This window comes from Grampus griseus (genome assembly GCF_964374135.1).
Source record: "Grampus griseus genome assembly, chromosome: 2".
Classification (NCBI taxonomy): domain Eukaryota; kingdom Metazoa; phylum Chordata; class Mammalia; order Artiodactyla; family Delphinidae; genus Grampus; species Grampus griseus.
In genome coordinates, this window is record NC_139018.1 from 84,540,910 (window position 1) to 84,554,114 (window position 13,205).

The 13,205-nt window shown below is 42.1% G+C and overlaps 1 protein-coding gene across 2 annotated transcripts in view; it reads right to left on the reverse strand.

Annotated features, from left to right (window-relative positions):
• The window catches only part of INO80 (INO80 complex ATPase subunit), a gene marked incomplete at its 5' end in the record, with an annotated part of 102,910 nt that overhangs the window by 12,567 nt on the left and 77,138 nt on the right, over positions 1-13,205 (reverse strand). For both annotated transcript variants that reach the window (XM_082648866.1, XM_082648865.1), the window contains one exon: positions 7,655-7,727. In XM_082648866.1, the coding sequence (XP_082504992.1) occupies positions 7,655-7,727 (73 nt within the window). The remainder of the gene's footprint in view (positions 1-7,654; positions 7,728-13,205) is intronic.

Here is a 13,205-nt window from a genome sequence, read left to right on the forward strand (position 1 = left end):
CCTCCAATTGGACTGGGGGGGAGGGTCATTATTTGCCCAACATACCTAACATGACCTACATATGTGGAAAATGAGAGTTGATGTCACATCCCAAAGATAGTACCTTAGTAGTCCAAGCCTAAGGCAATGGTTCAGCATGAATTCATAATGGGGAATCCTATATTATGAATCATTTCATAGGTGTTTCCTCCATATTTACATTTTCTTCCTGGAAGTCTCAGTGGCAACCAAACCTGATTCAACTTGGGTTCTTTTGAGATCATAAACAATAAGATTAAAGCCTAAGAGATAGGCTTGCAATTTAAAGTCCCCCCTTCCCCCAATTTAGTGGCTATCTATCATTCAAATGGATTAAAAGAGGTGAGGAACTGGGGAGAAAGAGAGAATAAAATAAGATTCTACTTAACCCTATCCAATAAGCTATTGATGTTTAAAAAAAAAAAAAAAGAAAGATTCTACTTAGAAAAAGACCCAGGGAAAAAGAATATGAAATATGTGTAAGCTAGTGGGTTAAGATAAGAACAGAGAGAACTAAAAACCAAGTTCGATGTATGGTTATTATCTAACTTGACAATAAAATGAACACTGAATCAACCATGACATGAACTCAGGGAGAGGGAGTCAGGGGAGACCATGCCCATTAGAATAGGACAGAGATGACATCTTTGTTTATGGAGCTCAGTGAGACATTCTAGAGAAAATAACAATTAAAGAACTACAACAGCTGACTTAACTAGGAAACATTAAAGCTAGTCAGTCCACAATGTGTGGCCCAACAATGACTAAGGGGAAATAAATTACTTGTCAGCACCTTTATGAAGTTGTAAACACCAAGCTGGGCGGGCACTGGGAGGGGAAGCAAGGGAAGAAGGTGGGAGCTGAGATGGGGTGGAGGCGCCTGGCTATACAGGTCAATATAACAGGGAGTTTCAGGGGATGAGGGAGTGAAATGGAAAACAGGAAAATTTAGAGAAACAACTGGAAAAAGCTGACCAACACTTGGAGGGTGGAACTCACTCTTTTTTTCCCCAAGAGAACAGGTGGAAGTTCAGTCCCTTGGGAGGACTGAAAGCTGCCCCATGTTGTCTCACAGGACATAAGACTTCTCACACTGTTACTAAGGGACAAAAGCTCTTCAATCTCTCTCTACACATAAACATTTAAAACAGATCTCACACAAACAAAACCAACAGTGCAGTTTATAACAATTTCTCACTAAACAATGTCAAATGCAAAGAGATCCCTACTCCAAGAAGAATACACAAAGAACAACACAGGCAGTGAGGGGCAGTTGCCATTAATTTCATGCTAAAATCATGTTTTTACTAACAGAGTGAGCCAGACATAATCCCAATGTTTACAAATACACGTTTATAAATGCACTCTCAATCATAAAACATTAAGTTTTTCCTGACATTTTAGGCAGACTAACCTCTTCCTTGTCCATAAATGGTTCTGGGGATCTTCCAAAGCTGAACAAATCTCAGAACAAAGGAAAAATGCCAGGCAAGCAATTAAGCTTATTGTTTCTCTAATAATACAAACACACCAAGTATAACTTAACTCCACACAAAGCTTTATCTAGCAACTCATTTAAATCTTTTATTTTATTTACTTATTTTTGGCTACATAGGGTCTTCGTTGCTGTGCGCGGGCTTTCTCTAGTTGCAGTGAGCGGGGGCTACTCTTTGTTGTGGTGCGCAGCCTTCTCATTGCGGTACCTTCTCTTGTTGCGGTGCGCGGGCTTCAGTAGTTGTGGCACACAGGTTCTAAAGCACAAGCTCAGTAGTTGTGGCGCACGGACTTAGTTGCTCCGCGGCATGTGGGATCTTCCCGGACCAGGGCTCGAGCCTGTCTCTCTTGCATTGGCAGCTGGATTCTTAACCACTGCGCCAGCAGGGAAGCCCACTCATTTCAATCCTGTGGTCTCATTTCTTCTGAGTATTCCAGGAGGTTCTAATTTATGAGTCCCTCAGCCCTCCCCTCAAAATTAAATGTAAATTATTTTGGAATTGGGGACTCAGAATATTCAGAGCCTCTCTCTACGCCCCAGGATATAAAGAGAATTCCTACTTCTACTCCTCTAGCTATGGGGTTAGGGGCCTACTTTGGTTCTTTCTGACTGGCAGGACCAGCTTACCTGCATAAGGCAAACTGTGAAAACCAGAAGCATGATGCAGATCTGCCCCACTCAAACCTGCTTATTTTTTGGCCATTTAAATGAATGACTAGGTGAACTATTCCTTAAAAAACCATAGGCCAAACCTGACATAGGCAGGCTGAGAAGAAGGGAAAGATATTTTAATCAAATGAACCAATGCTAGGCCTCCCCAGGTGACCTCATCCAGCTCCATGGCCTTAAATGTTATCTATGACCTGATGATTCCAAAATACATCTTGAGCCTCAAACTTTCTCCTAAATTCCATGCTCTACCACCTGGGTGACAATGCCACTTAATGTCTGGTTAAGAGTCTTGAACTTAAAAAACCCCAAACCAAACTCTTGATTTCCCCTCTCAAACCCGTTCCTCCCCACACCTTCCCCTTAACCAGTCGTTGGTATCTCCATCATTCCAGTTGCTCAGGTTGAACACCTTGGAGTTCTCCTTGATCCACATGATCCACATCCAATCTAGTAGTAAACGCCATTGGCTGTACCTTAAAACTACATGCAGATTCCAATTACTTCTCATCACCTCCACTGCTTCAATCCTTGTCCAAGTCACCATCGTCTTGTGTCTAATTCCTAACTGAACTTCCTGCTTCTACTTCCTTCCCTATAGTCTTCTCCACCCCACCCCCCTGAAGCCAGAAGGACACATTTAAGCTCAAGCTAAAGTTCTTCCTCTGTTCAAGTTCTTCCAGTAGCCTCCCACCTCAAAATCCTAACCATGGCCTATTAAGCCCCACATAATCTGCTTCTGCCACTCATTTTATACCACTCTGCCCTCATTCATTCTGTCACACCTACAAAGGGCTTGCTTCATTGCTTGATTATGCCAAGGATGTTCTCACCTCAGGGCTTTGTTCTGTACTTATCTCCTTTCCCTGGAATGCTATTCTTTTCTGCCAGATGCATAACTGGCTTGCTTTTCTCACTTTCTTCAGATCTTGGTTCAAATGTCACCTTATCAGAGAGGCTTTACCAGCCCATATAAAACAGCAACCCCTGACCTTGAATTGGGTTTTGAAAAACAATCAGAAAGGGCTTCCCTGGTGGCGCAGTGGTTGAGAGTCCGCCTGCCGATGCAGGGGACAGGGTTCGATGCAGGGGACAGGGTTCGTGCCCGGGTCTGGGAAGATCCCACATGCCGTGGAGCGGCTAGGCCCGTGAGCCATGGCCACTGAGCCTGCGCGCCTGGAGCCTGTGCTCCGCAACGGGAGAGGCCACAGGAGTGAGAGGCCCGCGTACCGCAAAAAAACAATCAGAAGTTTACCAGGTGGAAGAAGACAAAGTGCCCAGGACGAAGATCTATGATGAGGGAGCTGTTAATGTAATATTATGATACAGTATGGTGGGTTCAGGAAACAAGTCAATTGTTATTACCAGAACATAATTTTTTTTGTTTTTTTCTTTGAAAAATGACGTCTTTGTTTCTGGACAATGCACGCTTTTCTTTAACGATTAAAGCACATGTATAATATATGTTTGAGGCCACAAAACAGGCTGTTGTAGTTAGCACAGAAATCAGGTCAGAGCCAGAATGATTTCCCTGTACCCCAATATGGGAACACTTCTTTCATCCCATCCACCCGTCCGTGCATCCATCCATCCATCCATCCATCCACTGGACCACTGGAAGTCACAGGCCACAGGCCCTTCAGAGAGCACCGGACACAGCTTTCACCTGTACCTGCCAAGCGCCAAAGGGCACTCCAGATCCCTAGAGCCTAACAGACCCAACCCTTAGCAAACCTGCTAGTCACTGTGAAGTCAGCCCCCCACCCCACCCCCACCCCATGCCCCATGCTCACACAGTTGGAGGGCTGGCTTCAACTCTGGTGAGCTGGTTTGGGACTGGAAAGGAGGGAGAGAGCAGAGGGAGGTGGTGGGAAGTAGGGAGGGTGCACCAGCCTTCCCCTCCTCAGGTTACTGACGTCCCGGATCTCAGAGTCCGTGTCGCCGTCTTTGACCCACTGCCCCCACACTGATGGCTGGACCTGGTGGCAAGACGCCAAGTGGACCCAAATCCGGATCTAGGTGGGAGGTGATGGACTTCATCGTATGGAGAAAGGGGGGTGGGTTGGAATCTGGTGCCTGGTGAGGTGGCGAGTGGCAATGAAGATCTCCGAGTCCCCCCTCAAAATGATGGTTGCGTCGCCAGGAAATCCACCGACCCCGAGAGAGAGCAGTACCTCCCCCTAGACATAGGCAGAGGCGGCCCATGCCCTGGCGCCACACTGGGCAGATTCTCACTCTCCCAGTGCCTTGCAGGCAACTGTTGAAAGCCCCTTCTTTTCACCATTCTTCCATGCTAGGCCCCCAACCTCTCCCCGCCTCTGGAACATAAATTTTGGAAGGAGTAAGAGTCTGGCAATTAGGCTGGAAAGGGAGATAAAGGCCACAAAAATGAAGGGCCTTGTATGTGTAAAAGAGCTTATACTTTATCTTGTAGATGACAGAGACTCCCTGAAGAGTTTTAAGCCAGGGAGTAGCATGGTTAATAAAGGGTATAAAAACTAACAGAGGAGGTATGGGGCTAGGGACTGAGACTGGAGTCCAAAAGATCAGCTAGCAGAAAGTGATGAATCTTGTACTCACATTAAGAGTAAGACTAATTGGGCCCACTGCTGCCAACTCCTAGGCAGCTGTCAGAGAGTCCTCTTTAACCTGGGACTTTCACTTTGCTGAATTGAATCTGTGTCTGGGTCAGTTCCTACGTGCTCCTCCCTCTGTTTCAAATATGCACTGGCGGGACTTCCCTGCTGGCGCACTGGTTAAGAATCTGCCTGCCAATGCAGGGGACACGGGTTCGATCCTTGGTCCAGGAAGATTCCACATGCCGCGGAGCAACTAAGCCCGTGTGCCACAACTACTGAGCCTGAGCTCTAGAACCCGCGAGCCACAATTAATGAGCCCGCGCACTGCAACTACTGAAGCCTGCACACCTAGAGCCCGTTCTCTGCAACAAGAGAAGCCACCGCAATAAGAAGCCCACGCACCACAATGAACAGTAGCCCTTGCTTGCCGCAACTAGGGAAAGCCCACACACATCAACGAAGACCCAACACAGCCCAAAAAACAAAACAAAACAAAAAATATGCATTGGCTTCACTCAGCTGGAGTAAAGCTTGGGATGTGAAGGGGGGTGCTGTGGGGCCTTCCAGACTACATAAATGTAATGACTGAGACCACCCACATGCTAAACAGTGTCTCAAGACCCCTAAAGGAACTAAATAACTCATCCTCCAATCTGTGCCCAACTTCCCCCATTGGTCACCTCTTGGTATGAGGGAAGCACCTTGGTGCGGCAGGACTACCAGTCTTCACTCCTGGGTTCACGTCCTAGCTTGATCACCACCTGCCTGGCGTTCTCACACAGGTACCTGGGCCTCTCTAAGGATAACTGTGCTTGGGATGTTGAGACAAAGGCTTCCCGGGGTCGGGGGTGGAGAGGAGGGGAAGCAGGAGACCCAGAGATAAACTCAGGCCCAGCTCCTGGGGGCTGTGCAGAGACACAGGAGAGGAATATCAACCAACCCTGGAGGGGAACAAAGGTGCCGGAGAAGAAGCTACTGCCCCCTGGGAAGCCCCTAAGAGTTTCCACCTCTCTTCCAGCCATGCCTCCAGGACACAGCAGGGCTGAACCAGTGCAAGGCTCTGGAGTATTTCCTCCCCAATCGGCTCTCTTCCTCCTCTGAGGCTCCCAATCCCCAACTCTGGCCCTTCAATTCACATCATGTGTGAATTTGTTTTCACCCGCCCTGGGAATCCAGAGCCTTCCCTGGACTCCCATCCCCAGCCTTCCCACAGCAGCAGAGCTGAGCACAGAGCCAGGCAGACAAGGCCTAGGGGAAAGGAGGGGTATTTGGGGCCCAGTATAAATAATGAAGTCCTGGACCTGGCTCTCTCATTTGGGGCTACAAGGGTCACAGGATCCCTGAGGGCTATTAATGTGCAGGCACTGGGGTCACATGTTTCTAGGTGACATTTCACAACCATGAGAGAAGGAAGGATTATTATATTCATTTTATTGAGGAGGAAACTATGGTTTAGGGCAGTCAAGCAACTGTTTCACTTTCACATAGTGAACAGCAGAGCTGGGATTCAAACCCAGGTCTCATTTCTCTAATTTGAAGAAACCCCAAAACTATGGAATCTGCCCTCTATCACAAACTGACAACCAAAATAATTCATCAAAAAAAAAAGAGTATGACTAACTGGGACAGTATGCTTGAAAACTAGAGTAGAGAACCAAGGGGCAAAGAGAAAGGTTGCTGATATGACACCAAGTGAGCTACCTCATCAGAGAACCCACAAGAACAACACTACCACCAATGACTGCCTTCTCTTAAGATGACTGAGGCTGATGATGTGCACATAAGATACAGAATCTACCCAGTTATGCCTCCAGCAGTCCCCAGGCCCTGGAACCATGTCCCAGCATGGTTAATTGGCTGAAGTGGTTTAGATGCCGAGGAAGGTACAGCTGAATCCTATGGTTGATATTCTACTTGGTGATGTTACAGAATCTGTTTTTCATTCTTGAAGGCAGACAGTTCTACTGTGTAGCAGTTAACAAGGAGAAAGAATGAACACAGCCTAGAAGTGGAACCTGAGAAACATGGGATCTAGTTCCAGCTCTACTGTTGTGAATTTATTCAAGCTTCTTCACCTTTGTACTTCATTCATTTCTCCATGACCCTCCAGAGTTTGCATCCTCCTCATATTTGTGGGGATTCTGATGCTCTGTATTTCACAGAGAGGTACCGCAACGATCACATTAAATGACATTTGCAGAATCATGCCTTCTACAAAACAATTGCCCATTTATGCATTTTTATGTGTCAGGGTTACTGATATTGTTTTTAAATATATTTGTAACCTGGGAATAAATCTGAGATACAAAAGGAATGCTCTTTTCTTCTCCCTTTCAGATGCTGAAGTATTCCTCCAAGGAGATTGGGCATAAAAGGATAGATAATTTGATGGGATGTCTTTTTATTTTATTTTTTAAATCACCAATTTCATTGCTCTCCAACCATGTTTATACGTTCGGGATACAAAAATATGAGTTTTTCCTATGATGGAATAATGCATAAGAGTAATAAAACAACTTTTTGATTTGTTCACTTATAGCTCCTAAAACAAACACATCTGGTTAGTTGAGTTGACTGGGTTTTTTTTTCCAGTTTGTTTATTCACTGACATATTCCAAGTGTTTAAAACACTATCAGACACATAGGAGGCATTTACTAAATATGTGTTGAATAAATGTGTAAGAAACTTAGAATAAGAGAAGGGAGAGAAAAGCCCAAAAGGAAAGCTGAAATGTTCCAGTTCCAGGCAAAGTGCCACTATTGTCTTTTAACACAACAAGAGACAAAGAAATAAAAAGTCTGTGACATATAATAAAGGATAAGGCCAACCGAACAACATATTTATAGTAGGAAAACCACATATCCAGTGTATTTTTGTGCTCTTGTTACTTACTGTATCTGCCGCAGTCAGATTGATACCCAGTCCTCCAGCTCGTGTACTTAGCAGGAACACAAAAATGTCATTCCTGCAGAAGAGGGAGGGATATTTTAAGAGGAAAAAATGAAAAAGAAAAATGGCATGTGGCAAAAGAGAGGGATCTCCGGACGAAGAACAGTGTCTAGGCCTAGAAAGAGTTTTGGTGGTTACCCAGACCTGATCCAGGTTTCTCTGACACACTGTACAAAGGTGCTCTGTTGCTAAAATCAAACCATGGCAGTCACCTTCCAATTTGCAGATAAACTTTTGCTGCCCACTAATATTGACTGATAGGCAATATAATTATAAACATTTGGCAAATGTAACAGAAAAATATGCTATGGAAGTAGAGACCTCTCTTTCTGTAACAGTCATATTTTTAGCAAGTCAAACTATTCCCAGTTCATACAGAGGGGACAAATAAGTCAGTATCTCCTGGTGTTTCCCCAAAGAATCATGACTTCCAACAATCTGGGAACTAATGATTTTAACACCAAAGCACTAAAATTCATATGAAGAAAGTTAGTCCCAGAAAAATGACCCGAGGTCAGGATTAAGACTCAGATTATGACTTCTAAGTATTACGTTGAAGTTAGGATCAATCCATGAAGACAGGCTGAAATTAAAGTACTTTTTGACAAATGCCAACATAATCCTTAACAGAAACAAGACAGTTTTCTCATTTTCCCTCTACATCCTACATCCTATTAAAGAAACCCAGAATTACAAATAAATCAGTAGGTGCCACTGTCATTCATTCAGGCAGCAAATATTCACTGAATATCTTCTAGGAACAAGGGCCATGCCAGATCACAAAGAGCAGTCTTCGACTGTAAGATTTATCTATGTATACACATACAACTAGGGGCTCGGTTTGAGCCCAGTTCCTGCAGATAACATAAATATATTTCAAGACTATCTTGCATTTTCATGTTCCTGCCACCTGAGGTTATTTTCCAGAACACTTCTAAGGGAAAGGGACTACCTTATACTGGTAAACAAACTTTACAGCCCTCTAAATCAAGCTGCTCACCCCCTTTCTCTATGACTATAATGAGGAATAAAAGTAGAAATTCATTTATATCAGTGTTATTCAAATTGCAGGTCACACCTATCATTGGTCAGGTCACCCCTATCATTGGTCATGAAATCAGTTTGGTGAGTCTGGACCACATAAATTAAAGAAAGAAATAGAACAGATTAGAAAATATTATAATACAACAAAGGTCATAAGGATAAGTACTGTTTTGTGATTTCAGATATGGTAGATATATATTAAATCCCAACGTAAGATGAATTTTATTCTGTGGGTTCCAGTTTAAAAAAAAATAAAGAAAAAAGAAACACACTGGCATCAGGATGCTCTCATCCCTTGATGCTGTTCTTCCTTGGTAAAGTCACTTGGCTGCTAAAGGTCTGTTTCCTGTGCTATAAAATGAGGATGCTCTGAATATAGTTGAAGTGACTAAATGATGACATATCAATGTCAAACATGAATACCAGTGAAGGAACTATTCTGAAATAAGTATCCTGGTTAATCCCTAAGCTGGGTAGGTCCTAGTAGAAATCTGTCCATTAATTTGCTTTCAATTAAACACAGCTTTCCTAGAGGCAGACATGGATAACAGATCATGTTTGGAGGCTTCTTGTAGGGCATAATTCCAAAAGTATTGTACTCTCATGAAAGTTCTGCTCGTTTATCCTTGAATTTTATCATAAAGTTTAATATTTCAGAATTTTATCTATAAGATGTCATCTTTCACGGTTAAATCATAAAGGGCAAACCAAAAAGTTAAAAGGCATCTGCCAGTTTACAAACACATTTTCCCATAGATATGGGATGATATAAATGGAAGCTTGATACCTCACAGCCCATGGGAGAATATTTAACCACAATAAGGTTTCAAATAAAAATTGATGTAGCCTTCCAGGGCCATACTAATCTCTATAGAATAATCCTTCCCACTCTGGCCTTAGGAAGATTGCTCAGTCCCATACATCTCTCTTTCCTGCTCTGTGGACACAGAGGCAGGGGTCAGAGGCTTTTCTCCGATATCTGTGTAAGAGCTGATGGAGTCACCCGATGCCTAGGACGTCTTGTTGGTGTGGGGATGGGGGAACAGGGATGGCACAGGGAGGGAGACAGAAGGCAGCTGGGATCTATAGTAAAAGAGTAGAGGCAAAAAGATGGGTCATTTCCATAGTCTGGACAGTCAGAGAGGTAAGTCCCCAGATGTGGTAATCATTCACAAACAAGGACTATATACAGAAAAAAACACTAGAGAAAGGAATATAGATAAAAATAAATTAGAAGCAAAACTTAGAAACATTAACAGTGGAAAATGTTTTTTTGGGGATATTAACGATTTATTGAGAAGATGCTTTTAATGATGAGGTAGATGGTAAGTAGCAACGTTTGGCTGCATTCAGTGTAATTTCATCATACTGTAATGGAAAAATAAGGATTATGGGAACCCTGGGTGATTAAAAATCAAGGAAATTAGTGTCCATCCTGGATCACACTGTTGGATCATATGTAAACAAAAACACATCTAAACTGAACTGTTGAGAAGTTCCTTTCTACTTAATAAATCTAGTATTGATAATGTGAATTAATGTTTTGGGAGCTGACTAAAAGGAAGAAAACAGAATCCCAGAAGGCAACATGATGGTCTGGGTGCCCTCTAGGGGCTATAAAGGAATCTCAACTCAGGGTCTCTATTGGAAGGGGCCATAGAGACCAGGTTTCAGGGGGGTCTGTGAAGGAGCCTATGAAATCATGTAGCAAAGACATGCCTAAGTCTCACTCTTACTCTTCTTTAGTTAATGGCCCCTGAGGCTACTATGCAACAAAATACTCAAATAGTGCTAGGTACCTAGCTGACTGCAGTGAAGACTTGCTGAATGACTGAAAAAGAGCCAGAATTAAAGATACTGGAGCTTTACACTCTCACCAAGAAGGAAAAATCCACACTACACTCATTTTTTCTCATGTTTTCCAAATGGTCACCCGAGTAATCAGATAATCAGGGAGATCCATTTGGCAAACGTCATGGGGTAGGAGGAAGGGAAGCAAAGGCCAAGGCAACCCAGAGCAAAGACCTTGTGAATGGCTTCTAGGATCACGCACTGGTCACGTGTCCTGAATGTTGCCCAGTCAGGACATCCTGGCCAAACAGTCTTTAGTCTCAGTCAGACTCTTTCCTGGAAGGATCCTTCATAAATAAATCTTGTATAAAGGGAATGTAAATGGCTTTTTATAGGAGCTCTTGTTTACTCTGGCTGACCTTTGAGCCACAGGGCTTTCCAGTTGAAACTACAATTTTTTCTTTTGATGTCTTTTCATTAATAATAATGAAAATATTTGGCAAGTCATGCTTTTTTGTTTTCAAAAACACCTGTCTTTTCCTCTATATTGGGCTACTGTTGCCATTCAAATTTGTAAATTTAGATACCATTTGGAGGGACCTGCCTGACAAGCTCCTAATCAGCATAGGCACAGTTCAGATTCTACACGTGAGAGGTAGGAGATTATTTCCTAGCCACAATCCTAACTCTACCATCTAGCTCATGTGTAGGAAGGGAAGAAGACTTTAGTCTGTTTTTTCATTTTACCTAATATTAGATGCAGATGCAGGTGTTAAAATGATTGTTACTCAGTATCTAAATAAAACTCATTGCTCCCTAAGTAATTCTTAGAAGTTGTAGAATTTGGATGCTCAAGTAAGGTTTTCCAGGAAAGCAAAGAAACAAGATATTTACTAAGCAGATCTAGTATAATTTAATGGTGAAAATACCCTTCTTTTAAAGCTAAGCTTTTCAAGACTAATGTGTACTACTGTGATTGCCCAAGTAATCACAAGTTAAATAAGAGATTTTAGAAGTAGTAGATTAGATACATCTACTGATTTTTTCCACTAAAAGGTCACTGTAAAATGTGGTGAGCCCTGGATCTCACAGTCCAGTTTTCTGGGAATTGCTTCACCTAGAAGAAAAATTGTAGCTCTACAACTCAGAAGCCAAAACTGTTAGAAGTCAACATAATACAGCTCTGACTGGACTCTAAACCAGTAGAATTTTCTACAAAGCAATATGACAATATACAGTCTTAAACATTCATATTCCTTTACTCAATAATCTCTCTTGTTTGGATCTATATTAAGAAAATAATCTAAAATGATGACAAAGCTTTGTAAAAAAGATACTCAAGATTTTAACAACAGAAAGGTGGTATATCCAATGTAATGGAATATTGATCATTAAAAATAATGATTACAATGACTTTTTTAATGATATGTGAAGACCTTTATGATATACTGTTAAGTTGAAGAAATGAGGATACAGTCATCTCTACAATATGGTATCAACATATAAATCTAACTACATACACACATCAAAGACAAGAGGAATAAACCAAAATGTTAACAGTGATGGGATTGTGGGTGATTTTTACTTTCTTCATCAAATATTTCTCTAATTTTCCTCAACAGGCATTTTATATAATATACAATGGCCCCAACTGTTACTGGAAAAAAAAATTAGCTTTGCTATAAATGAGATTCTCAAATGTACAATATCAAACATATTAGTGGAAAAAAAACACAAACAGTAATAGGCAACAGATCTATTACTTAATGGCTTTTCTTCTAACACATAACTCATGCTGCCTCATACCAATGTGCCCAAATCACTTAAGTGCTGGCATTCCTGGAGAAAACATAGGCACCCTGGGGGAAACATACAGTCTATAGATCTTGTATGTAAGATTCTTGTCATTTGGAGCTCTGAAGGTTGGACTAGATAAGGACATAGTGAAATGTAATTCATTTGATTTCAAAATCAAGGAAAGATAAAGATCAGCTGGTAAACTTTTTTGGGGGTGGGGAGAGGTGCACACAGTATGGAGTGCTAGGAGGCACTACTATGATTATACATGTCTCACTCAAATAATTTAAGAATCGGTCGAAAGCTTCTGCTAGGTAAGAAGCTAAGTTAGGTCATCTACCACCTGCTTCAGGTAACAAACTAAAATAGGTCTAAAGTAGCTCTTCCCCTCCATTGTTGGTCAAACAGGCACCTGAATGCAGAAGTAGTTTCAACCTAGGAGTTATTGGTCTGAGTATATACTGCAAACCAAAACATCAGGATGTATCTCCTTACCCATGCAGTGTTATAAAGGACCGTGCAATAGCAAAAATTCTCAATCAGAGGATATTCTATGTTGAACTACGGATTTGTTTTATGCTGAAGTAAAACATGCTTTAAAACTGAAATGAAAGAAACTAAAAATTGCAACCTAAATACAAATGGCTATGTGCTTAATTTTCTACCCAAGAATTCCAAAGTTAAATATTAACAGACTACACAATTAAAGACCAAAAATTCAGAATTGTTCTGACTTACAGAACATTAAGATCTTACTCTATTCCTTAGTTCTCCAGGTCTAAGGAAAATTAAGGGTGGAGTTCAGGAGACCTGTCACTAGCAGACGCCAGCTTTCTCCTTGGAGAGAGCAGTAAGCAGACCC